Source organism: Anomaloglossus baeobatrachus, chromosome 2 (assembly GCF_048569485.1).
Source record: "Anomaloglossus baeobatrachus isolate aAnoBae1 chromosome 2, aAnoBae1.hap1, whole genome shotgun sequence".
Classification (NCBI taxonomy): Eukaryota; Metazoa; Chordata; class Amphibia; order Anura; family Aromobatidae; genus Anomaloglossus; species Anomaloglossus baeobatrachus.
The window spans coordinates 478,980,042-479,006,794 of NC_134354.1; the positions used below are offsets into that span (position 1 = coordinate 478,980,042).

At 48.4% G+C, this 26,753-nt stretch overlaps 1 protein-coding gene across 3 annotated transcripts in view; it reads left to right on the top strand.

Moving 5' to 3' along the window:
* Positions 1–26,753, top strand: part of EIF5B (eukaryotic translation initiation factor 5B) — a 181,880-nt gene that overhangs the window by 18,774 nt on the left and 136,353 nt on the right. For 2 of the 3 annotated variants that reach the window (XM_075336406.1, XM_075336407.1), the window contains exons 2-9: positions 3,225–3,338; positions 11,186–11,267; positions 11,536–12,145; positions 12,296–12,507; positions 19,702–19,852; positions 20,094–20,192; positions 20,390–20,476; positions 22,634–22,684. In XM_075336406.1, coding sequence (XP_075192521.1) covers positions 3,225–3,338; positions 11,186–11,267; positions 11,536–12,145; positions 12,296–12,507; positions 19,702–19,852; positions 20,094–20,192; positions 20,390–20,476; positions 22,634–22,684 — 1,406 coding nt within the window. The remainder of the gene's footprint in view (positions 1–3,224; positions 3,339–11,185; positions 11,268–11,535; positions 12,146–12,295; positions 12,508–19,701; positions 19,853–20,093; positions 20,193–20,389; positions 20,477–22,633; positions 22,685–26,753) is intronic. The other variant, XM_075336408.1, reaches the window with a different exon arrangement.

Here is a 26,753-nt window from a genome sequence, read left to right on the forward strand (position 1 = left end):
GCTACTACCAGCAGTTTCCTTTGAAAACAAAATGATCGGACCCTGAAATTCTATTTTCCTGTTCCTTTTCTCCCCGACATCATCTGCCAGATAAATCGGAGGCCTGTAACGTACAAGCTTCCATGATGGGCACAGGCATTCTGTCCTTTGCCCTTGACATATTGAGATTAGCGGTGACATGAGAATATCATCCAGCAGACATGTGACAACAGCTACGCGTTTCAGACAAACTTCAGTGTCCTTTTGTGTAAGCCGGTTTGTATGTGAACTGGGTCCTAATGAGCCACAGGACTCTTGCATTCACATACAAACCAGCTTAGGCAAAGGAAGCTGTAGTGCGTCTGAAACGCGTAGCTGTTGCTACACGTCTGGATGATGGTCTCATGTCCCCACTAATGTCAATATGGATCTTGGATTTTAATATCTTTTTCAATAAAAGTGAAATTGTAATTTATTTCTGGAGCTGGATACCACTTACTCACTCTCCTCTTTGACCTCTTGCCACTCACATGTTCTCCCCAACTTTTTGGGAACGTTTTACTTAGAGAGCCTGTCGGTATGATTTTGTAATGTAAAACATGCAAAGACATGCCTGTAAAGGTGCTGTACAGATTACATTGATTCCTTTTGTGAAGAAATCCGCATTGTGGTTCTTCTGTAGTCAGCATTTGTATTTTTTTTATTAACTAGGTCTTCTCCCTGTCTGTGATTCCCCAGCCCCTCTGCCTGTCCTCAGTCTTCGAAGACAGGTGACTGCTGAGATTTCACACAGAGGAGGCAGGTCATTCAAAAGCTGGAGGCAGGTGGCTGGACTATGGAATCACAGACAGGGAGGAGATATCTCCTGAACAGTGCACCAAAATCTAATTAGCACAAACCATCAAATGGTGATCCACCGTCCTATTGTGACCCTCAGTTCTGTTGCTCTATTCCATTCTAGGAGTAGAGAAAGAGAGTTTATGTAGAAAACAAATCCGTTACAAAACAGGTGCAAACCAAAGCAAAAAGATCCTGTTGTTTATAATGGGGTTCATTTGGTATCGGTTAGTGTCCTTCTTTGTGATTGGAAGCATAAGCGCAGCATACCAGACATGGACCGTTTCTGGGCTTACTACAGGGAAGTGAACGGGAGTTGAGGAATACATGTGTTGGATATATGGCCCTGGTTTATTAAAAGGAAGCTGTCAAGTGAAAAAATGCTATTAATCTGCAGATATGAGGTTCATCTGCAAGTTAACCCCTTCATGACCGTCTGATTTTGCGCTTTCCTTTTTTTCGCAATCCGAGCGTCGTGACTTTTTTATTTTTCTGTCAATATAGCCATGTGAGGGATTGTTTTTTGCGAAACGAGCTGTACTTTTAAATGAAAATATTAGTTTGCCGTATAGAGTACTGGAAAACGTCAAAAGCATTCCAAATGCAGAAAAATTGCAAAAAAGTGTGATTGCACAATAGTTTTTTGAGATATGTTATTCACTGTGTTCACTAGATATTAAAACTGATGTGTTAGTGTGATGCCTCAAGTTGGTGCGAGTTCGTAGACACCACACATGAATAATAGGTTTACTTTTATCTAAGGGGTTAAAAAAAATAAAAAGTTTGTCCAAAAAAGTGGCGTACGTTTTGCGCCATTTTCCACAACTTGTAGCGTTCTTATTTTTCGGGATCAATGGCTCAGTGACTCCTTATTTACTGTGTCTTGAGCTGACATTGTTAACTGTACCATTTTTGTGCTGATGCTGCTTTTTGATCGCCTGTTATATTTTGCGCAAAATTTGCCGTGACCAAAAAACGTAATTTGGGCTTTTGGAATTATTTTGTCACTACGCCATTTACCAATCAGAATAATTGATTTTATATTTTGATAGATCAGGCATTTCTGAACTCGGCAATACCAAATGTGTGTGTATTTTTTAGTTTTTTAACTAGATTAGGGGGGTGATTTGAACTTTTAAGTTTTTTTTTTAATTTTTCAAAACTTTTTTTGTACTTTTTTTTTTTTATTTTACTAGTCCCCTTATGGGACTATAAGGATCAGCAGTCTGATCGCTCTTCCATATCTGGTGATCACAGCTACACAGCTGTGATCACCAGATATGCTCATCTCTTGTCTCACACAGGTCTCGGCCGTGTGAAACAGGAAGTGAGTCATGTGAGCTACAGAAGTCTTCACATGACCCTATGCTACCATGACAACCATCGATTCCACGTGATCACGTCAAGTGACTTCCGGTGTTGGGCGGTGAGTAAAGTTTCACCGCGACCGCAACTACAATGGCGCTGTCACATCTTGACAGCGCCATTTAAGGGGTTAACAGATACGGGCAGATCGCGGATCTGCTCGTGCCTGCTAGGCACACATCAGCTGACATGTGTGCGGATCCTCCGCGGCAACCGGGTGGGATTAACACTATGACCGCTGGGACGTAATATTACTGCCCGCGGTCATTAAGGGGCTAATAGCGTTTGAAATCTGCCCGGTGCCTGCCACTGAACCTTGCTGCCGGGAGGAATTTAACTTTATTTTCACCAATGTCCTTATACACTTAATTTGCGCTTTTCTTTTTGAGTAGTTTTATCTCTTCTACGTCTAGGGTTCAGACATCCCTTGAGCACCATGTTTCTAGTTGGTATAAGTAGCTGATGGATGCCCGCTTTTTTGCTGAGTTTGGGAAGTTCCCCTTTCTGACTCAATCACTTGTAACCTTCTGCAATGCTATATAAAGAGATAAGTCAGCGTCTGACTAGCAGTGCAGGACAATGCTTACTGTGCACTGGGTTTTCCTGCTGAATCGAATTAAGATGTATCTTTGTATGTATATTTATGCATTATTTCTTCCACTTTTTGTATTGTGTGTTACGTTATATTATCATTTTCCTTCTTTTCATTTTTCGTTTTCTGTTGCACTGATATTTTGATGATTTCAACCCTTTGCAATGCTTTACATGGCCGATTATTTTTTTTTTTTTTTTTTAAGTAAAAACTAGACGTGGACCGAAAGAAGAGGAATATGCGTCTTGCACCACCCCGTTCTTGCCTTTCGCTGTCGTGTTGTCTGTATGAGTGCTATTGTGTCCTAGTTTGCTAAATGTTTACAATATTTTGTGATCTGTATGATTTTTGCCCTGATTTGTGACATGCCTAATTATCTTCATGACAATATTATAAAATGAAGTTCCATTCTGATCTCATACAGAATTGTTTTTTTTGTCTCCCCCTTTAGTGGCAAAGACGATGTTGACATTGATGCACTTGCCGCAGAGATAGAAGGCGCTGGAGCTTCCAAAGAGCAGAAAAGTAAAGCGAAAAAGAAAAACAAGAAAAAGCAAGATTTTAAGTGAGTTTATTTTTTGTTGCATTTGATGTAGAAGTATCGGACTAGCATTATTTTATGTTGGGTTCTTCTCACCTGTAAATTGCTACGTGACCAATTGTCCATGTGCAAAAAAATCTCACTGTGCTCTAGTCCCTTCTGTGTTTTTGATGAGTCTCGCCTATTCAAATCTATGGATGCACAAAAAAAATCTGATTCAATAGAGATATTCCGAAGGTCATCTGAATTTTATGGCTACTTTGACATTATTAATAGAGGAAACTTACTTTGGTATGTAAAGCAGGCTGAGAACAGAATGAAGTGTGAACTAGGCATGTGTGTTTGCCCAGGCTGCTGTCACTCACAGAGAGGCAGCCCCACCCCCACCAGTAACATGCTCAATTTGTCCGATTCCAGTCTGTTACCTTAAGGATCAAAGATAAAACATCAACATAGGAATATTTGCGTTGCAGAGAGATCAGCTTACAGGAGCAGGGTGGGTAGTAGCAATATATTTGAAAATGTTAGGTAGGAATAGTTTGGACAAATGAAAGGTGATCACATTAGTAGTACAAAACTCCTTTCTCTCTTGGGCATGGAATTCTTGAGTCCTTTTCCAGCCCTCCATGAAGACATAGTCTTTAGAAGAGGCCTCCTTCTGGGATGACAGCCATGCAGACCAATTTAATGCAGTGTATGGCCTATAGTCTGAATACTGACTGGCTGATTCCCTCCCCCCCAACCCTTTACCCTCTGAAACAATGCTGGCAGCACTCATACATCTCTTTTGAAACACATCTGAGTATTTCACATAATACTGCATAGAAATGGTACTGGTCAAAAGTGTTTCAGAGAAGTACAGCATAGCCCTTTACATTGAGAGGTAGCCAGTGAACTGAATTGCAGATAAAAATGGTGAATGGCCTCTTAATGTCTATGGTCGGTGAAGAGTCCCAGAGGATACCATGTAAATAACTTTTTAAATACTTCCAGACCATCCATAGACTATTACTGGATGTCTGCATTAAACTTTGCAGTGACCTTCTATAACTTCACTTCATAGTGTATAGGAGCATTATGGGCTGCCCCATTGAGAAGGCAGAGACTATTTATTATCGTTTCTGCTTATCAAATTGCTGTATGCACAAAGTTGACTTGATCCTAGATCCAGAGGTCATGCGATTGCTCGGGTTGAGGAGGGACCAAGAGCTACAAGATTCTAGGATATTCACTTAGCTTTGCTATGCAAGCTGGAGGCTGAACTTTACCTATAACAGGGGCTAATATGTCAGCCCAGTTACAGGGGTAATCAGACTTGTATTTGCATTTTTAAATGCCGCCAAAAGGTTTTTTATGACCTTTCTGGGGGACACAATGTTCGAAATAAACAAAAAGATGAAGAAAAAATGATGCTGAAAATTGCTGTTACCAGCTTCGCCCCCATAGAAAGAAACAACAAACCAAGTATCCAATTATATAAAAATAATAGGTACTGAAGGGGGAACAAAATGTAAAATCTATTTCTTTTTCGCTCCTAATTGGGAGACCCAGACAATTGGGTGTATAGCTATTGCCTCCGGAGGCCACACAAAGTATTACACTTAAAAGTGTAAGGCCCCTCCCCTTCTGGCTATACACCCCCAGTGGGATCACTGGCTCACCAGTTTTGTGCTTTGTGCGAAGGAGGCAACACATCCACGCATAGCTCCACTTTTTAGTCAGCAGCAGCTGCTGACTATGTCGGATGGAAGAAAAGAGGGCCCATATTAAGGGCCCCCAGCATGCTCCCTTCTCACCCCACTGTATGTCGGAGGTGTTTGTAAGGTTGAGGTACCCATTGCGGGTACGGCGGCAGGAGCCCACATGCTGATTCCTTCCCCATCCCTTTTTACAGGGCTCTGGGTGAAGTGGGATTTACCGGTCTCCAGGCACTGAGACCGTGCTCCATCTACAGCCCCTGGAGAAGATGCTGGATGGAGCGGAGTACATCAGGGACATGGCCCTGCTTCCTCAAGGTACTCTGTGTCCCCGTGCATTTGGCGCTCACACCGCAGCATGCTGGGTGTTGTAGTGCGCCGGGGGACATCAGCGCTGCGGCGCCTGTGCCATGGCCTCATTCAGCTTCGCTGAAGCAGGCTCACTTATGGGAATTGGTCGCGCCGGCCGCTGGGACTGCGGCGCGGCTGGCACTTGTAGTGCGCCGGGGACTTCAGCGCGGCCTGCGCTTTTACGGCGGCCGCGCTGATAACTAGAGTCCCCGGCTTTTGCGGCCTGCTTCCGTTCGTTCCCGCCCCCAGACCTGCCAGTCAGGAGAGGGGCGGGACGCTGGCCACTTCTAGGAATCGGTCGCGCCGGCCGCTGGGACTGCGGCGCGGCTGGCACTTGTGGTGCGCCGGGGACTTCAGCGCGGCCCGCGCTTTTACGGCGGCCGCGCTGTTAACTCGAGTCCCCGGCTTCTGGGCCTAGTCTCCCTTCGTTACCGCCCACAGCCCTGACAGTCAGGGTAGGGGCGTGACGCTGCATAGCACAGCAGCGCTGAGAGCTGGAGTATGTTTTGCATACTCCACCCCTCTCACTGTGTGCACTGTGAATCCGGATTCCCGCACTTTCTCAGGCACGCCCACGGCTTCCTTCTCTACAAGGACGCCGGCAGCCATTAGTGTCAGTTTCTGTACGATACAGAGACAAGTGTGGAAGACCCTGGCATTCTGATAGTCACACAATCGCTGCAACAGGCGTTAAGCAGCACCTGTGGTGCTAACCCCACTAGTGCAGAAGTGCACTTATAGATATGCTTGTACTATATATATTGCACTGTTTGGTCGCACGTTGTATATACCCTCCTGGATTATGCGGAGGAGTTATCAGCATATTCTCTGTGTAAAACAAAGGTGCAGAACCACATGTTTTTCTATGCAGCTGGTACAGCATGTACGGCTATACGGCCGGCAGGTTACATAGACTCCCATTGTATGCACTAATGGCCAGGGGATGAGAACGGTGTCTGCAGTATTTACTGACAGTTTTTCTGAGACTATGGCTATGATACTAGAAGCCTAGCAGTCCGGACATGTCTCTCACAATATGGGCACTGTTGAATCATTGATCCATGACCCCCTCAGTGTGAACAACTAACAGCTCCGGGAATGTCACACGCATCCCAGAGTCACGGCTCGGCACGGACGTCAGTCCCAGACAGCCTAAGCGGGCTCACTATGAGCGGCCTCGGTTTCATCAGGGTCCTACCAGAGGACTCTCTGTGTAATGAGGCGGAAGTAGCGGCTCAGGATTCTGATCCTGAGACCGCTCTCAATCTGGATACACCTGATCGTGACGCCATAGTAAATAATCTTATAGCGTCCATCTATAGAATGTTGGTTATTTCTCACAGCTCCTCCAGTGGAGGAGTCAGCTTCACGTATTTTTCTGGACCACTCTGCCTTCAGAGAGGCAGTCCAGGAACACCACGCTTATCCAGATGTGCGCTTCTCCAAACGGCTTAGGATACACGTTATCCCTGTCCCCTGACTTGGTCAAGGACTGGACCCAGTGTCCCAAGCGGCATCCTCCAATCTCCAGGCTTGTAGCTAGATCCATAGTTGCAGTGGGAGATGGAGCTGCACTCAAAGATGCCACTGACAGACAGATGGATCTCTGGTCGAAATCCATCTATGAGGCTGTCGGCGCACCGTTGGCTCCGGCATTCTCTCCCTTGGGGCACTCCAAGCTATTTCAGCTTGTCTTACACAGATTGACACGGTTACACGTACATCTGTGCCGCAGGTGGCATCCTTAACCTCTCAAATGTCTGCATTTGTTTCTTACGCGATTCAGGTTGCCCTGGACTCTGCGAACCGTGCGGCGGTAGCCTCCGCTACTCCGTGTTTTTAAGCAGAGCCTGGTCTGCTCGTTAAGTGAATGGAAGGCAGATTCTGCTTCCAAAAAAGGTTGCTTAACCAGTTGCCTTTTTCTGCTGACCGACTGTTTGGTGAGCGTTGGATGTAACCATTAAACAGTCCAGGGGTAAGGATTCATCCTTTCCTCAGCCCGGACACAACAAACCCCAACAGAGCAAGAGGCAGTCGGGGTTTCGGTCTTTTCGAGGCTCGGGCAGGTCCCATTTTTCCTCGTCCAATGTGGACTCAAAAGGATCAGAGGAGCTCAGATTCTTAGCGGGCTCAGTCACGCCCAAAAAAGCGACAGTCTGAAAACCCGCTTCCAAGGCGGCTTCCTCATGACTTGCGGCCTCGGTCGGTAGCAGGCTCTCCCGCCTTGGCGATATTTAGCTGCCATAGGTCAATGACCATTGGGTGTGAGACATTCTGTCTCACGGGTACAGGATAGAGCTCACTTCTCGTCCTCCAACTCGATTCTTCAGAATTTCTCCACCTCCCGGCCGAGCCGCTGCTCTTCTGCAAACAGGGTGCACTCTATAGGCAGAAAGAGTGATGACCCCCGTTCCTCTTCAGGAACAAGGTCACGGTTTTTACCCCAAATTCTTTGCGGTACCTATAACAACGGGCCGTTCCGTCCCGTTCTGGATCTAAAACTGCTCAGCAAGCTCGTGGACACCAGGCGGTTCCGGATGGAATCCCTCCGCCATGTCATCGCCTCAAGGTCCCAAGGATATTTCCTAGCATCATTAGGCATCAAGGATGCTTATCCACACGTGCCGATTGATCCAGAGCACTAGCGTTTCTACGCTTCGTTATAGGAGACGAACACCTTCTGTTCGTAGCTCTACCTTCCGGCTAGCGACAGTCCCACTGGTCTTCGCCAAGGTCAGGGCAGCAGTAGTCACAGTCCTGCACTCTCAGGGTCACTCTGTGATCCCGTATTTAGACGATCTACTTGTCAAGGCACTCTCTTAGGAAACATGCCAACACTGCCCGAACGTTGCGCTGGAGACTCTCTAGAGTTTTGGGTGGATCATCAACTTTTTAAAGTCAGATCCGACCCCGACCCTATCGATAACATATCTAGGCATAGAGTTTCATACTCTCTCAGCGATAGTGAAGCTTCCGCTAGACAAACAGCATTCACTACGGGCTGCAAGCTCTTCTTTAAGAACCAGTCGCACACATTGAGACGCCTCATGCACTTCCTACGTAAGATGGTAGCAATGGAGGCAGTTCCTTTCGCGCAGTTTTACTGCGTCCACTACAATGGGACATTCTCCGCCAATGGGACGAGGAGTCGACGTCCCTCAACAGAGTCGTCTTTCTTTCTCAGGCGGCCAAGGAATCTCTACGGTGGTGGCTTCTTCCCACCTCTTGGTCAAAAAGAAGGTCCTTCCTATCCCCATCCTGGGCGATAGTTACGACAGACGCGAGTCTATCAGGGTGGGGAGCAGTTTTTCTCCACCACAGCGCTCAGGGTACGTGGACTCAGCAAGAGTCCACCCTTCAGATCAATGTTCTTGAACACAGAGCAGTGTATCTTGCCCTACAAACCTTCCAACAGCAGCTGGGAAGCAAGCATATCCGACTTCAGTCGGACAGCTCCACAGCGGTGGCGTACATCAACCACCAAGGAAGAACGCGCAACCGGCAAGCCTTCCAGGAAGTCCGGCAGGTTCTGATGTGGGTGGAAGACACGGCATCCACCATATCCACAGTTCACATCCCAGGTGTGGAAAACTAGGAAGCTGACTTCCTAAGTCGCTGGGGTGTGGCCGAAAGAGTATGGTCTCCTCACCCGGACGGGTTTCAGGAGATCTGGCGCCGCTGACAGAGGCCGGACGTCGATCTAATGGCGTCACGGCACAACAACAATGTGCCAGCTTCATGGCACGGTTTCACAATCATCGAGCTCTGGCGGCAGACGCCTTAGTTCAGCATTGGTCGCAGTTCCAGCTACCTTAGGTGCCACCTCTGGCATTGTTGCCCAGAGTGCTGCGCTAGATCAAGACCGACTGCGGCCGCGCCATCCTCGTCGCTACAGATTGGCCGAGGATGTTGTGGTACTCGGTTCTGTGGTGCCTCACGGTAGGCTAACCGGGGGCACTACCAGACCAATCAGACTGGCTGTCTCAAGGGCCATTCTTCCATTTGAATTCTACGGCCCTCAACCGGATGGTGTGGCATTGAGTCCTGGAACCTAGTGTCGTCAGGATTACCTCAGGACGTGGTTGCCACCATGAGACAGGCTAGCATACCAACGTCCGCCAAGATTGACCACAGGACGTGGAAGATATTCTTATCTCGGTGCTCGGCGCAGGGTGTTTCTCCCTGGCCGGTTGCATCGTCTATGTTTCCTTCCTTCCTGCAATCTAGGTGGGAAAATGGGTTGTCGCTCAGTTCCCTTTAGGGACAAGTCTCAGCGCTATCTGTATTTTTTCAGAAACGACGACTTCCTCAGGTACGCACGTTCCTACGGGGAGTTTGTCTTCTCAGCACTCCGTACAAGCGGCCGTTAGAGCCCTGAGATCTGAACAAGGTTCTAATTGCTCTCCAGATGCCGCCTTTCGAGCCTTTGAAGGATGTCTCCCTTCCCGCTTTTCACGGGAAGTGGCCTTCTAGTAACGGTCTCGTCTCTTAGGAGAGTTTCCGAGCTAGCAACGCTCTCATACAAACTCCCTTCCTGGTCCTTCACCAGGACAGGGTAGTTCTGCGTCCGGTTCCGGAATTTCTCCCTAAGGTGGTATCCCACTTTCATATCAATCAGGATATCACCTCACCTTCTTTGTGTCCTCGTCCAGTCCATCAATTTCAGAAGGATTTGCATCTGTTGGTTCTGGTGAGAGCACTCAGGTTCTACTTCCCGCATGGCGCTCCTGCGCCACCCGGATGCACTCTTTGTCCTTGTCGCTGGTCGGCGTAAACAGTCGCAAGCTTCCAAATCCACCCTGGCTCGGGGGATCGAGGAACCAATTCTTGAAACCTACAGTTCTACTGGGCTTCTGGTTCTCTCAAGGCTGAAGGCCCATTCTACCAGAGCCGTGGGTGCATCCTGGACATTACGGCACCAGGCTACGGCTCAGCAGGTGTGTCAGGCACCTACCTGATTGGGTCTGCATACTTTTACCAAGCATTTTCAGGTGCATACCTACGCTTCGGCAGACGCCAGCCTAGGTAGATAAGTCCTTCAGGCGGCAATTGCCCACCTGTAGGAAAGGGCTGTTTGACGGCCCTATCACGAGGTATTCTTTTACCCACCCAGGGACTGCTTTTGGACGTCCCAATTGTCTGGGTCTCCCAATTAGGAGCGAAAAAGAAGAAGGGAATTTTGTTTACTTACCGTAAATTCCTTTTCTTCTAGCTCCAATTGGGAGACCCAGCACCCGCCCTGTTTTCTCGGGGTTTTTCTGTTTTTTCGGGTACACATGTTGTTCATGTGGTATGGTTCAGTTCTCCGATGTTTCCTCGGATTGATTTGGTCTTTAAACCAGTTATTGGCTTTCCTCCTTCTTGCTTTGGCACTAAAACTGGTGAGCCAGTGATCCCACTGGGGGTGTATAGCCAGAAGGGGAGGGGCCTTACACTTTTAAGTGTAATACTTTGTGTGGCCTCCGGAGGCAATAGCTATACACCCAATTGTCTGGGTCTCCCAATTGGAGCTAGAAGAAAAGGAATTTACGGTAAGTAAACAAAATTCCCTTCTTTAGTGGTCCTTTTGTGGTCATAAAACCAAATGCAAAAAAAAGACACCTTTCCTTTTATCCCATTGATCTCAGCAAAGAAATGTAATTAATTAGGCTCCGTATATCATGAGAAGATGCAAATATTACTTGAATATCCAAGTGAGAACATTTTTTATCGCTAGTGTGGAAAAAAACCCAAACCAAAACCCCATGAAAATGTGTCTAGTCAGGAGTGGGGGTAACCGACCTTGTCTTCAACTCTTCAACGAGATTTCTCATTCATTTGTAGTGAAGATGACATTCTGAAAGAGCTTGAGGAATTGTCCCTGGAAAATCAAGAAGGGAAATCCAATAAGGATTCTGCACAAAAGGTTTGTCATTTTCAGTCATTTTGAGGGGATAGTACTAAGCTTAAACCCTATGAATAGAGAAACTGTCTAGCGGAAGAATAGGAATCCTGTGAGTATGATTGTGATTTCCTATCCCCCCCCCCCCACCGCCCATCTGGACATTAGATTGTACTAATACTCTGGGTACATCGGGTGTACGAGGGCTGTATTGTGGTCGTTGGACATAATGGATTTTTTACTATTAAAAATGTTTAAAAAGATCCTTTAACAAGGTTTGTTTGGTTTGTAGAAACCCGAATTAGAGGAGACTGAAGTTATCCCTCCAAAGCAGGAGAAGAAAAAGAAAGGACAGAAGGGCAAGAAAGCCAGCTTTGAGGAAGATGAAGACAATAGTGATGAAATGGAAAGCAAGACTGCTAAACCCAGAAAAGAAGAAAAGCCCAAAAAGTTATCAGAGAGTGAGGAGGATGATGATGATGATGACGATGATGGTCATTTTAATAAAAGCTCAAAGAAGGGTAAAGGCAAAAATGAAGCGACCAATAAAAAGGCACCAGTTTCCGAGGAAGCTATGGATCACGATCAGGAGAAAGTAGATATTCCCGGAGATAGTGATGAGGACTCTGACGATTTCAGCCGAGGTAAGAAAGGGAAGAAAAAGGAACCAAAAACCAAGCCTGTTACCAAAGCCGATAGCGAAGAGGAAGGGGAGTTCAAAATAAAGACGGCAGCTCAGAAGAAGGCAGAAAAAAAGGAGCGAGAGAAGAAGAAAAGAGAGGAGGAAAAGGCCAAAATCAAGAAACAGAAGGAAACTGAAGTCCCTAAAAAAGAACCTACTAAATCAACTGTTCCTGAAAAAGAAGCAGAAGAGGTTGCAGAAGCTGCAGAAGTAGAGGATGGTATGTACTTATTCTTCAGTAAATTCTGTGATCCTTGGTATCATGTATTACCTGTCTCATTGTAAGGATTGGTGCCATTGTGGTGATCGTCTGCTCAAGGTCTGTACTTAAATGCCACTAAAGTGTTTTAAATATCCTTGTCTTATATAGATGATGATGGTGACAAGAAGAAAAAAGACAAAAAAAAGAAGAAAGGGGAAAAAGAAGAGAAGGAGAAAAAAAAGAAGGGCCCTAGTTCAGCGACTGTGAAAGCCATGCAGGAGGCTCTCGCTAAAATGAAGGAGGAGGAAGAACGACTTAAAAGAGAAGAGGAGGAACGACAGAAGCGGCTAGAGGAACTGGAAGCCCAGCGGCTAGAAGAGGTACTTAAATTCTAGGGCATCGTGATTTTTTATTTGAACATAGAAATGAGATCTGGCCACCTTCCACGGACTTTTGAATATTCACAGATGATTGATAGGGGCTTAGTTATCACTGATGAAGTTTCTTACAGTGTAAGTGAGTTGAGTTCTTTAACCTAAAAGTGAGGATGGCATACTTTCCCTGCCCTGTCAGCAGCATTTTAACAATTCTTTCATAGCTCGCTCAATTGTGCATCAGTTTTATTTAGTTAACCCCTTCCCCACATTGGATATATTGTTAGGCTCAGGAGCTGAGCTTGCATCATTGCAGACACACTGGCTGTGTCACACAGCCATCATCTGCCTCTAACAGCAGTAGGTGAAGCGGACATCTGCTTGCCGCTAACTTCTTAAACGCTACCTTCAATCTTTGCATTTAATGCACATGAATGGGAGGGTGGGCCATTCCTTGGTTCCTTGTGCCAATCAATCCACATTTCCGTTGTTTTGCATCAGTCACATGCGTCGCTTGACGCATGGGACTGATGCGCTGTACAACACATGTGACAAAGAACAGAATTCTTTGTCGGACTCCGTTGTGTGCAGGGGGCTGAGCGCGAGGGGGCAGAGTTCGGGGTGGGTGGAGCCGAGCGGGGCCGTGGCACTGAGGATGTCAGTGCCGCGGGGACTGCAGGGCTGGGGACAGGTGAGTGTGTGTGTGTGTGTGTGTACATGCTGAGTGCGGGAGGGGGCGGAGCCGAGCGGGGAAGTGTCAGGCTCCCTGCACAGCCAGGGTAAATATAGGGTATAAGCAAAGCACTTTTGGCTTGGTTACCCGATATTTATCTTGGTTACCAGCATACACTGCTTAGCGCTGGCTCCCTGCACACGTAACCAGTGTAAATATCGGGTAACTAACAAAAGCGCATTGCTTAGTAACCCGATGTGTATCCTGGTTACGTGTGCAGGGAGCCAGAGAGCGCATGCGCAACGAAATCCTACGGATCGCGCTGCTCAAAATACGTTACATGCTGCGTTCCTCCCGCCCGGCGGTCAGTCGTTCCTTGACTGATCAGTCGGGCGGAGGGTGCAACGCAGCATCATCAGTCACAATCCGCCGCTCATACAAGTCTATGGGAACAACGGAATCCGCCAAACAGATTCCGTTGTTTACCAGAGCAGCGGATTGTGACTGATACAATTTAACAGAAGTGTGAACCTAGCCTAAGATGTGATTTCAGGATGTCGGTGGGTTGCCATGGTAGCTGGGGACCTGCTGAAGATTCCCCAACCATTAGTAGGTCTTATTTTTGGGGAAACATGGTTGGTGGTAAGTTTAACCCCCTTCCCATCACTGTAATATTTACGAGACCCCAAACGTCTGCGTGGCTCCCACGTCCTCCTGTCACCTTTGTCGGGCGCTCACTGCAGGTATCCTCCTTGCAGTCCTCCCCTATTTCTGGCCGACACTCACATACATCAGATCGCACACACACATCAGATCGCTGACGCAGTCACACATAAGATCACACACACATACTCCCTCACCACATCCGGCGATACGCATTGCTTCCGGCCAGCAGGATGGGACGCAGTGCAGTAGAACGCATCGAAGACTTGGCGGTGGAACACATCTGACGATCAGAAGCAATGTGTGTGTGTGTGTGTGTGTGTGTGTGTGTGTGTTTGTATGTGCGATCTGATTGTGTGTGGGCATGCGTTCCGCTGTAGGTCCTCCCATTCAGTGTCTGGTGAGTATGATCGTGGGGTCTTCTCTCTTCTTTCTTCTCTCTTTTGGGGGGTCTCTGCTTTCTATATTGTGTCCTGCAGTATTCTTTAACTTTTTTTTAGCTGCATGGACACTCCATTATCGAGCTACGACCAGGGCTTATTTTCGGGGTAGGGCTTATATTTAATCCTGGGTTCGAAAAGGCTGAGAATTCCTGCTAGGTATATAGGTATATAGGTATATAGGTATATAGGTATATAGGTATATATATATATATATATATATATATATATATATATATATATATATATATATATATATATATATATATATATATATATATATATATATATATATATATATATATATATATATATCACTAGAACCAGGAAGTAGAGGAAGAGAAGCACGGAGGGAGATAGGAGGGAGCTCAGCGCTGGAGGAGGTAAGGAAAGAGTGTTTTATTTTACTATGGGAGCGATATCTAACACAGGGGGACTTGTGCGATCTATATAGGGGCCAAGGGCAGCACTATGGGGGCGATATCGAACACAGGGGGACTTGTGCGATCTATATAGGGGCCAAGGGCAGCACTATGGGGGCGATATCTAACACAGGGGGACTTGTGCGATCCATAGGGGCCATGGGCAGCACAGGGGAACGTGTGCCATCACAGGGGAGCTATATTCAATATAAGGGGGCCATATCCAGATTAATGGGGGCTAATGTTAGGATGGGGGCTATGATCAGGTGCGTCTTATAGAGAGAAAAATATGGTGTATGTGATGTGTGTGTGTGTATATATATATATATATATATATATATATATATATATATATAAATAATATATACTAGAAGGTGGCCCGATTCTACGCATCGGGTATTCTAGAATTTACGTATTGTGTAGTTCATGTATGATTTTTGTTATATATATATATATATAGTTAGATAGATAGATATATAGATGTTGTTGTGTGTAGTTACCAAGTGTTTGTGTAGGGCGCTGTACATGTTCTGGGTGTGGCGGGGGGTGAGAGCGGTGTTGTATGTGTGTTGCGTTGTTTGTGGAGCGCTGTGTGTCTGTAGCGTTGTGTGTGTGTGGTGTGTTTTGGGGGGAGGTATGTTTTGAGCAATGTGTGTGTTGTGCGGTATGTGCGTATATTTGTGTGTGCTGCGGTGTTTGTGTGTTGGGTGTTGTGTGTGTGCAGCGTTGTTTGTGTGTGTGGGTGTCTGTGTAGGGCGTTGTTTGTGGTTCCCAGTGTGTGTGTGTTGTGCAGTGCGCGCGTGTGTGTGTGTGTGTTGGGGGGAGGTGTGCACCTCCCATCGTGCTCCATCCCCCATGCTGCGCACCCCCCATCGTGCTCCATCCCCCATGCAGCCAACTCCCCATCGTGCTGCATCCCCCATGCTGCGCACTCCCAAACGTGCTCCATCCGCCATGCTGCGCACTCCCAAACGTGGTCCATCCGCCATGCAGCGCACTCCCAAACGTGCTCCATCCGCCATACTGCGCACTCCCCATCGTGCTGCATCCCCCATGCTGCGCACTCCCAAACGTGCTCCATCCGCCATGCTGCGCACTCCCCATCGTGCTCTATCCGCCATGCTGCGCACTCCCAAACGTGCTCCATCCCCCATGCTGCGCACCCCCCATCGTGCTGCATCCCCCATGCTGCGCATTCCCAATCGTGCTCTATCCGTCATGCTGCACACTCCCAAACGTGCTCCATCCGCCATGCTGCGCACTCCCAAACGTGCTCCATCCGCCATCCTGCGCACCCCCCATCATGCTCCATCCGCCATGCTGCGCACTCCCAAACGTGCTCCATCCGCCATGCTGCGCACTCCCAAACGTGGTCCATCCGCCATGCTGCGCACTCCCAAACGTGGTCCATCCGCCATGCTGCGCACTCCCCAACGTGCTCCATCCGCCATACTGCGCACTCCCAAACGTGCTCCATCCGCCATACTGCGCACTCCCCATCGTGCACCATCCGGCATGCTGCGCACTCCCAAACGTGCTCCATTCGCCATGCTGCGCACTCCCAAACGTGCTCCATCCGTCATGCTGCGCACTCCCAAACGTGCTCCATCCGCCATGCTGCGCACTCCCAAACGTGCTCCATCCGCCATGCTGCGCACTCCCAAACGTGGTCCATCCGCCATGCTGCGCACTCCCAAACGTGGTCCATCCGCCATGCTGCGCACTCCCAAACGTGCTCCATCCGCCATGCTGCGCACTCCCAAACGTGCTCCATCCCCCATGCTGCGCACTCCCAAACGTGGTCCATCCGCCATGCTGCGCACTCCCAAACGTGCTCCATCCTCCATGCTGCGCACTCCCAAACGTGGTCCATCCGCCATGCTGCGCACTCCCAAACGTGCTCCATCCCCCATGCTGCGCACTCCCCATCGTGCTCCATCCCCCATGCTGCGCACTCCCCATCGTGCTCCATCCCCCATGCTGCGCACCCCCCATCGTGCTCCATCCCCCATGCTGCACCAGCATCAGCCTCTCTGCCCGCAGCATCAGCCTCTCTGCCCGCAGCATCAGCCTCTCTGCCCGCAGCATCAGCCTCTCTGCCCGCAGCATCAGCCTCTCTGCCCGCAGCATCAGCCTCTCTGCCCGCAGCATCAGCCTCTCTGCCCGCAGCATCAGCCTCTCTGCCCGCAGCATCAGCCTCTCTGCCCGCAGCATCAGCCTCTCTGCCCGCAGCATCAGCCTCTCTGCCCGCAGCATCAGCCTCTCTGCCCGCAGCATCAGCCTCTCTGCCCGCAGCATCAGCCTCTCTGCCCGCAGCATCAGCCTCTCTGCCCGCAGCATCAGCCTCTCTGCCCGCAGCATCAGCCTCTCTGCCCGCAGCATCAGCCTCTCTGCCCGCAGCATCAGCCTCTCTGCCCGCAGCATCAGCCTCTCTGCCCGCAGCATCAGCCTCTCTGCCCGCAGCATCAGCCTCTCTGCCCGCAGCATCAGCCTCTCTGCCCGCAGCATCAGCCTCTCTGCCCGCAGCATCAGCCTCTCTGCCCGCAGCATCAGCCTCTCTGCCCGCAGCATCAGCCTCTCTGCCCGCAGCATCAGCCTCTCTGCCCGCAGCATCAGCCTCTCTGCCCGCAGCATCAGCCTCTCTGCCCGCAGCATCAGCCTCTCTGCCCGCAGCATCAGCCTCTCTCCTCGCAGCATCAGCCTTTTCTGTCCCTAGCATCAGCCTCTCTCCTCCCAGCCTCCCTCAGCATCAGCCTCTCTTCTCTCAGCCTCCCCCTCCCAGCCTTCCCCAGGATCAGCCTCTCTCCTCCCAGCCTCTGTCCTCCCAGCCTCCCCCAGCATCAGCCTCCCCCAGCATCAGCCTCTCTCCTTCCAGCCTCCCCCAGCATCACCCTCTATCCTTCCAGCCTCCCCCAGCATCAGCCTCCCTCTCCCAGCCTTCCCCAGGATCAGCCTCTCTCCTCCCAGCCTCCGTCCTCCCAGCCTTCCCCAGCATCAGCTTTCCCCTCCCAGCCTCCATCAGCATCAGCCTTCCCCAGCATCAGCCTCTCTCCTCCCAGCCTCAGCCTCTCTCCTTCCAGCCTCCCCCAGCATCAGCCTCTCTCCTTCCAGCCTCCCTCAGCATCAGCCTCCCCTTCCCAGCCTTCCCCAGGATCAGCCTCTCTCCTCCCAGCCTCCTTCAGCATCAGCCTTCCCCTCCCAGTCTCCCCCAGCATCAGCCTCCCACTCCCAGCCTTCCCCAAGATCAGCCTCTCTGCTCCCAGCCTCCTCCAGCACGCCGTGCTCCTCTGCCGACACTCACACACACCCGATCGCATACACTCACACACACCCGATCGCATACACTCACACACACCCGATCGCATACACTCACACACACCCGATCGCATACACACACAGACACTGACGAAATCGCACATACGCGCTGATACTCACAACATCCGGAGATACCACATGCTTCTGGCCATGTGATCCTCCGTCAGGTCCTGGAAGGTCAAAGCAGCACAGTATCGAGGCCGAGAAGCAAGCGATATCGCCGGATGCTGTGAGTGTGTGGATGCGATGTGATGTGTGTGTGAGGTGTGTGTGAGAGTGAGTGTGATCTGATGTGTGTGTATGTGTGTGTGTGTGCTGTTATGTGTGTGCGTGTGGATCTTCCGCCGCTGCAGGACCTTGATGTGCTGGTAACTATGCTACCATGGTTACCAGCGCATCACATCCCCCACTCGCACGGGAGCCCACACCAGCATACGGCGGCAAGGCCAGCAATGCGAGGGTAAGTGTCGGCTGGGTTGGCGGCGTACGCTGATGTGGGCTCCCGTTGGAGGGGGGGGGTTGTACAGTACTCACCTGGGAGCCGTGACCGTGTCAGTTCGGGGAATGCGCGGGGGGGGGGGGGGCAGAGCTAACGTCCATTGCGTGAGGGGGCGGGGCGTGGCCGAGTTGCCAATGCCTGCAGGGTGCCGGGGCGAGAGGCCAATCTGTGGGGGGGGGCGGAGCCTGGGCGAGCGGCTGGCCAATCCGTGTGGGGGCGCAGCCTGGGCGAGCGGCCAATCGGTGTGGGGGGGCGGGGCCATGGCGAGCCCAGCCGCCAATCAGCTTTGTGTCACCGTAAGGACACAATGTCACCGGAAGGACACAATTTTGAAGCATGACAGACAGACAGACAGAATAAGGCAATTATATATATATATATATATATATATATATATCTCACACACACGTCATAAATGGGATGACTATAAATGTCAGCTACCCACTCAAAAAACAAGCCCTCTCAACTATATCGACCAAAAAATAGGTCTCAGATGACATTACAAATATTACATTTTTTTTGGTTATCACTTAAATAAGGAAAAAAAATATGCATTTTGATATCGGCGTAATCATGCTGTCCTTGGGAATCCTGGTGCCAGGTCATTTTTATCACACATTAAACTCCTTAAAAAAGAACAAGAATTGGGAATTGCATTTTACCACATTTGAATTCAACACAACCCCCCCGCAGAAATCAAGTCGTCATATTGATATGTGGACAGAAACATAAAAAAATGTTTCTTGGAAGAAGAGGAGGCAAAAATAAAAAATGCAAAAACAGAAACTCTACAGATTGGGAAGGGGTTGAAACACACACAAAAAAAACCCTCTTAGATGTTATTGGTGGAAGTCTGAGTGGATCTCCCTCTAGTTCTTACAACATGTGTCTAGATTTTATTTTTTTTCCCCAACATCTGTTTGGTTAAGTTTCCAATATGAACAGCTGTAAGAATTGCTTAGCATTTCTGCTTTAAAAATTGAAGAAAACCCTTCTGGATCCTGTTAGACCTTGAGGGGGTCAGGCAGGCACTATTTGGATGCGTTTGTACAATGAGTGCAGCTTCTGTTATAAATACAATCCATAGGTCCCATGTTAACAGCCTAAACTTGTGGTAAGAAGGTACACGCACAAAAGTGATTAACATAGATATAGTACTCAGAATCTATTACATGAACGTCTTCACAGGAACGTCTGGAGCAAGAACGGAAAGAAAAGAGAAAGCTAAAAGAGAAGGAAAGGAAAGAGCGCCTAAAAAAAGAAGGCAAGCTGCTGACAAAATCTCAGAAGGAGGCGCGTGCTCGTGCTGTGGCCACATTGAAGGTCCTTCAAGCGCAGGGTGGGTATTGATCACCATCACTCTCATTTGCAGTCTACTAACTTTACCAGTGCCCTAAATGATGTGATCCATAATCCATTCCATAAATCCTTATCAATAGCCGTGGTCTTATTCTTACGGTGTAATTTGGTGTATTCACACTGGGGTGCGAGCCAGTTATCTGCTGGTATATCATGTATGAGATTGCTTCTGGTCTGCAGACCCTCGACATTAAGTGCATTTGTTCTGTTTTCTGGTAAAGGTGTTGAAGTGCCATCTAAAGACTCAGTGCCAAAGAAAAAGCCCATCTATGAGGATAAAAAGAAAAAGAAGCCACAACAGCTGACTCCAAACAAAGAGGGTAAGTTTGGGCTTCCCTATAAGTCTTTTTTTCTATCGGTTATTTTTTTATAACCGTATTTTACATCAGACTCAGCATCTTCATAGTATAATTGTTATGTTAAGAAGTCTATTGAATAATCTTATTTTTTATTTCTCTACTCTTTTAAGAGAGAACAACACTAAATGTTTTAATATTTATTTTTGTATTTGTTTTAGAACCAATGGAGGCGAGTTCTCCAATTGATGATCCTGAATCTCCAGTGCCAGAAAAAGAAGAGCCCCCCTTGTCAGCAGAACCTCCCAGTGAGTGGCAAAATAAAATATATATTCTAATTTAAGTTCTTATTTTTGCATAGAAAGGAACATTTTGTAGTACAGGATGCTTATATTTCTAGTAAAGTAGAACACCATAAATGATGATACACTCCAGGGTCTCTCAAGCCCCTGTGCTCTAGAGGTTCTGGGGATGTTCTGGTCAAAGGCAGACCACTGTCAGTTATCACTTGAATAAAACCCAAATCAATTTGAGACTCTGGGCCAGAAGGTCGTGATTCTCCGATATTCTCCGTATAATATGTGATATAATGAAGCTAAATCATTCATGATTACCTACTTATGACCCACGTTTCTTCCATCTGATTGATACATGCCGTAACGCCATGTTTCCATGTTTTACAGCAACTGATTCTTAGAGATATATAATATATATATATATCATTAAATTGGCCTGGAAGCGAGTTGTTTCTCGGAGTCTAGTGTGGGCACCGCATAAGTGGCGCCAACTTGGTGCCAAATGGTGCCTATTGGTTTTAATCGTTTACCTTCATCAATTTTGGATATACACATTTTCCTTATGCTAAGGCTGTGGTTTAATTTGCAGGTTAAGCAATTATATACCTGCACGATTTTGTCATATGCTCCTTATAGCAGAATTGAAATAATGGGTATAGCGTTCCAGGACAGCATGGGCCAATCAACATTGTGTAATGATGGTCCAGGAATAGCTGATAGCACTCTGCATTCACCAGGTTGCACTCCACAAATCTACATTTCGCTCAGTGCCACCTGTCATTTCAAGATCCTATGAGTACGGAGCATTCACACATCCAGACAGCACACACTCCCGAGAACATCCTTATTCCGATCCTCAACATCAGATTACAATAAGACGTTCTCTGAGTTTCACCCATCTCATTTTCAGATTCACAGATGAGTGAATGGATCTGTGAGACTCTATAGGGTCAGAGTACTGTCTGATAAAAAATTTATATTGATTTATGAATGCACCTTAATAGTACACTAGGGAGTTTCATTAAAAAAAGCCACAAATCCACCTGTAGGTGTTACTGTCTATGTTTCAAGCACTGTGGTATAATAGTGCTTTTGGACTGTACCTGTATCAGGCACCAGTGCTTTTTTTCCCACCATAAGAACAAGACTTTGGAGGTGTGGAAACTGCATGAAAAGTTCCTTTTAGGGTTAGGATAACACAGTGCTCTAGAATCTGCTTGATTATCAATATCTAAGTAGTGACTATTTATTAACCTATCCAATCAGTTGGGGGTCCTCACCCCTGTCATTCTGCAGTACCTGGGAGTGGCGTTGATCTATGGATGTGCCATCAGTATCTAAATAGTGGAATACCCTTTTAATAGATTTTGATAACCTTCAATTTGTATGGTAACTGCAGAGTTAGAGCTGAGTGTCATTTACTATGAATGGTTTCTCTCACATGGGAGAATCAGAGCATAGTTGAGGAGAAGAGATTAATCTCTCCATCTTCTCAATTGTCTGTCGACTTATATCAGACTACACTCGGATGTCACAAGCACCCATAGACTCGAATGGGTGTGCGCCACCCAATAAATAAGTTGCCAATCGCAGCATGCAGAAAAAAAGCGCTGTTCGGCACGGCCTTATAGCATAATATCGGAACGAGTGCTATCCAATAAAACATTGTATGTTACCCACTCATAATATAAGTTTGTGTGAGCGAGTCCTTAATGTGTCTCTGCAGCCCAATGGAAAAACCTGCCCATAGATAATTAATGCATAGACACCATACCTGGTGCCCTGCTCCTGATCCACACTGCCACAGCTGCACAGGGCTCCAGAATGGCAGCTGCAGCCACACAAGCTTAGTGGACAATGTCCACTATTCCTCTACCACACTACCACTAGGTGGCTCGGAATTTTCCTTTACTCTTCCCATGTAACTGCATTGACCATTTTTGACTAGCATCAGCATTTGGCAATAGCGGCAACAGCAGGGACCAGAAGCGGGGTACCAAGTAGGGTGCATTTGTTACCAATGGGTAAATTCTTTAGCTGTGCTTTAGTCTTGCTGTAGCTGACATTGGCCCCCTTACATAAGGTCCCATATTGGTATGTTCACCTGATGGCTTTGATCGTTGCCTTTTTCTATTTCCAAAACTGAAGTGTTTCTCACAAACTTTCCAGACTTGTTTTTCCAGAGTGACTCTAATCAGGATAGTGGGACAGATAAAGAAGGTATTACATTACCATTTGAGCATGGTTAGTTTGTTGTGAGCTTTGCTTGTAATCCGTAGACTAGTTATATAGCCAGTAGACTTCCTACAGTCACGTGTAAACCGCTCCTTTTATATTAGCTTTCCATATATGTCCTCTGTCCATTTTTTTTAACTTGATAATTTGCATTGCTGTTAGTCAACTATTTGCAATAGTTATATATATATATATATATATATATATATATATATATATATATATATATATATATATATATATATATATATATATATATATATATATATATATATATATATATATATATATATATAGTAATAAGCAGCCTTAAACGATCAAGGAGCTGTATTACAACAGACAGACTTTCACATATGTAATTAAAGGGGGTGTCCGAGTTTGAGGTTCAAGTGTGCAGTCACCCTATATGACTGCTTACTTGTGCATCTGACCAGTGCACACTGTCAGGATTCTACGGTGTTGGGGAAGTGGCTGTCATGTGACCACATGTATGTGATTTGCATATTTCTCGCCACAGTCCAACTAGACGGATCAAGCCTTTCTCAATTCATGTCTAGTTGGCACGTGACTGCACTTTTCTTCATCGTTCCTTATGGGAGACCCAGACCATGGGTGTATAGCTTCTGCCTCCGGAGGACACACAAAGTACTACACTAAAAGTGTAGCTCCTCCCTCCGAGCATATACACTCCCCGGATGACAAATCCAACCAGTTCAATGCTTTGTGTTCAGGAGGTCACACACACACATGCATCCTCTGATTTTTGATTTTTGATTTCAAAGATTTGGAAGAAAAGCGGGTCCAATCTGGACTCCCGGCATGTCCCTTCTCACCCCACTGTGTCGGCGGTGCTGTTAAGGTTGATTTTACAAGGCTGGAGCCTTCACATGCCGCGCTCCTTCACCATCCTCTGATGCTCTGGCTTGAAGTGGGAGCCATCACGGTTCTCACTGCTTTGCAGGAGACCGGTCTCCATCCGCAGCCCTTTTCAGGATCCTGCCGGACGGAGCGCTCACCTCCCAAGGACCTGGCACCTGCGTCTCACAAGCTAAGTACTGAGACGTTATTACCACAGACAGTGGTCTTTCCAGGGGTCCCTTGTACTTTATATGTTGGGGAGAGTGTGTTTTATAATTGTGTTAACATTTCCGGCCGGTTCTCCAGTTTTCACTGGAGAACCGCGCCGATGGTGCCTGCACGCTGGCCGCATATTTAAATCTAGGCCCCGGCTTCGCCTGAGGCCTAGTTTCGATTCTCTACCCCTGCATGTCAGTCAGTGCAGAGGGACAGTGTGGCTCCACCCAGCGGCTGTTCAGCACAGGGAACGGACACTCCTCACTGAGGAAGGATTCCCTCCCCTGTATACCTCATTTGCCCTCCAGATCCTGCTCTCAGAGTAGGCCCCGCCCCCTATCCTCGCTCCGGCGCCATTTTCTCAGCGTTCTCAATGTCTGCATTAACCACATTGTGACAAATGGAGGCCTGGGCTGGGGGATCTGGAGGGCACAGAGATGTCCCTATGTTAAACGGTCTGGCAAGCCACAACCTCCGGTTGTGCAGCTGCTTATATACTCTGTTTATATACTCTGCTGGGGGTCATTCTGGACAGAGCCCCCACTTCTGCAGCATGTCTCACATCAGAGCAAGGCTGTTCTTATTATACACTGCATGTAGACTCGTACTGCCTGTACCGAGCACATAACCACATTGTGATGCTTGCTCTCACATAGTGGTCTCTCAGCCTGGAAGCTCATCAGTGGTCCCTCCAGCTGCTCCGGCTCCGGTGGCTGATCCCCCGGTTTGGGCAGAATCCCTCTCTCCAGGGGACAGCTGTCCCGGACACTGCTGAGCATGCATCAGCCCCCTTCTCAGGGCGCTTCTGCTGCTACCGCTCAGCAAAGCTCAGAGGATTCCTCATCTGGTCTCAGTCCCCGTCCTTCTAAAATGGAGTCGCAGGGTCCCCTTTCCTTCCTCGTCCCACAGCTCTGATTCACGAGCCGACTCGCAGGACGAGGAGGATGCTTTTACTAGGGGCTCGGACGCTACGTCATGTACATTGATCTGTCCAAAGGTGACGCAGATGCTAATGATTTGATTGCGTCCATTATATTTGTACTGGACTTCAATCAGCCTGTATCAGGGGTGCATTCCACTCTGGCAGAAAGGCATTAGTAAACCTTAAGAGAACAAGGAGTGTGTTCCTTAACCACTCCAGTTTGTCACCCCACTGTGTCCAAGCCCAGAGCCTGTCCTGACAGACGCTTCCCAAAGCGTGGTTCTGATGACTGTTTCCCCCTCCCACCAGTGGTGGTCAGGGAGTGGGCTCATTCACCAAGGGTGGACCCTCCGGTGTCTAGGCTTTCAGCCCGGACAGTTGTATCAGTGGCTGACGGCTCCCCTCTAAGGATCCCACTGTCCGCCAGGTTGTCCTTCTGGCCAAATCTATATATGAGGCGGCAGGGGCCTCGTTCTCCCCATCTTTTGCAGCAGTGCGGGCTCTCAAAGCCATCTCTGCTTCTCTGGAGGAGATGCATCCCCTCACCTAGCGACTTTAGGCCCGAAGTGGTTGCCTTAACTTCCAGGCTTCAGTCTTTTCATCCTAGGCCATGTCTGCCATGCTGGAGACTGTCACCGCACTGCGGTGGCCTCGGCTACTTCTCTCGCTATCCGCAGGCTCCTGTGGCTTCGAGAGTGGAAGGCAGATGTTTCTTAAGAAGTTCCTTGCTGGGCTCCCTTTTGCTGGGACCAGTCTATTCGGTGATCAACTGGATGAAATTATTAAGGAAGCTTTTGGCAGGAAGAGTACTTCCATGCCACAAACCCAGGAAACCTGTCCAGGGCAGGAACCAGTCGAGGTTTCGTTCCTTTCGTTCCTCTAACTGGTCGTCCTCTAAGCCCTCGGCCTCGTCCACTAACTCAGCCAAGGTCCGTAAACCAATTGGCGCATGAAGCCGCGTCCTCAGAAGCCCGCAGGAGCTGCTGCCACCAAGGCAGCCTCCTCTTGATTATCTGGCCGCGCCAGCAACGTCCTCGGTCGGTGGCAGGCTCGCCCACTTGGGCGACGTGTGGTTTCAACACGTCTTCGATCAGTGGGTGTGGGTTACCATCTCCCACGGCTACAGAATAGAATTCTATCCAGCCCGCCAAACAGATTTTTTCTGTCAACTCCCCCCTGCTCCAAGGCCGCCGCCTTCTCACAGGCCGTGGCATTCTTGCAGGCCAGTGGAGTAATTGTACCAGTTCCCGACTGGGAATGGTTCTGAGATTTCTACTCAAATCTCTTCCTAGTCCCCGAAAAGGACGGTGCCTTCCGACCTGGATCTCAAGCTTCTCAACAAGCATGTTCAGGTGCTGCATTTTTGCATGGAATCTCTGCGATCAGTCAATGACCCAAGGAGATTTCTTAGCATCCATCGACATCAGTGATGTCTATCCGCATGGGCCAATCGCAGTTTCACACCAGCGTTGGCTACGTTTTGTAATCTGAGAGGAACATTTCCAATTCGTGGCTCTCCCCTTCGGGTTAGCCACGGCCCCTCGTGTATTCACCAAGGTCATGGCAGCAGTGGCTGCGGTTCTGCACCTCCAGGGGTCGGCAGTGATTCCTTACCTGGACGACCTTCTAGTAAGGCTTCATCCAGTGCAGACTGTCAGCGGAGTGTCTCGCTCACTCTCGCCACGCTTGCAAGTCCACTCTGACCTCGACCCAGGAACTTACGTACCTAGGGATGCAATTCAAGACTCTGCTGGAACTTGTGAAGCTGCCCTTAGTCAAACAGCAGTCCCTTCATCTGGCGGTTCGCTCTCTGCTGAGGCTCCGCCGTCATTCCATCAGGCACCTCATGCAGGTGCTGGGTCAGATGGTGGCGTCAATGGAAGCGGTTCCCTTTGCCAGTTCCATCTGCGTCCCCTGCAGCTGGACATTCTACGCTGTTGGGACAAGCGGACCTCTTCCTTGCACAGGCTGGTGGCTCTGTCGCCACAGTCCAGGAGCTCTCTTTAGTGGTGGCTTCCGCCCCTCTCTCTGTCCCAGGGACGCTCCTTTCTGGCCCCG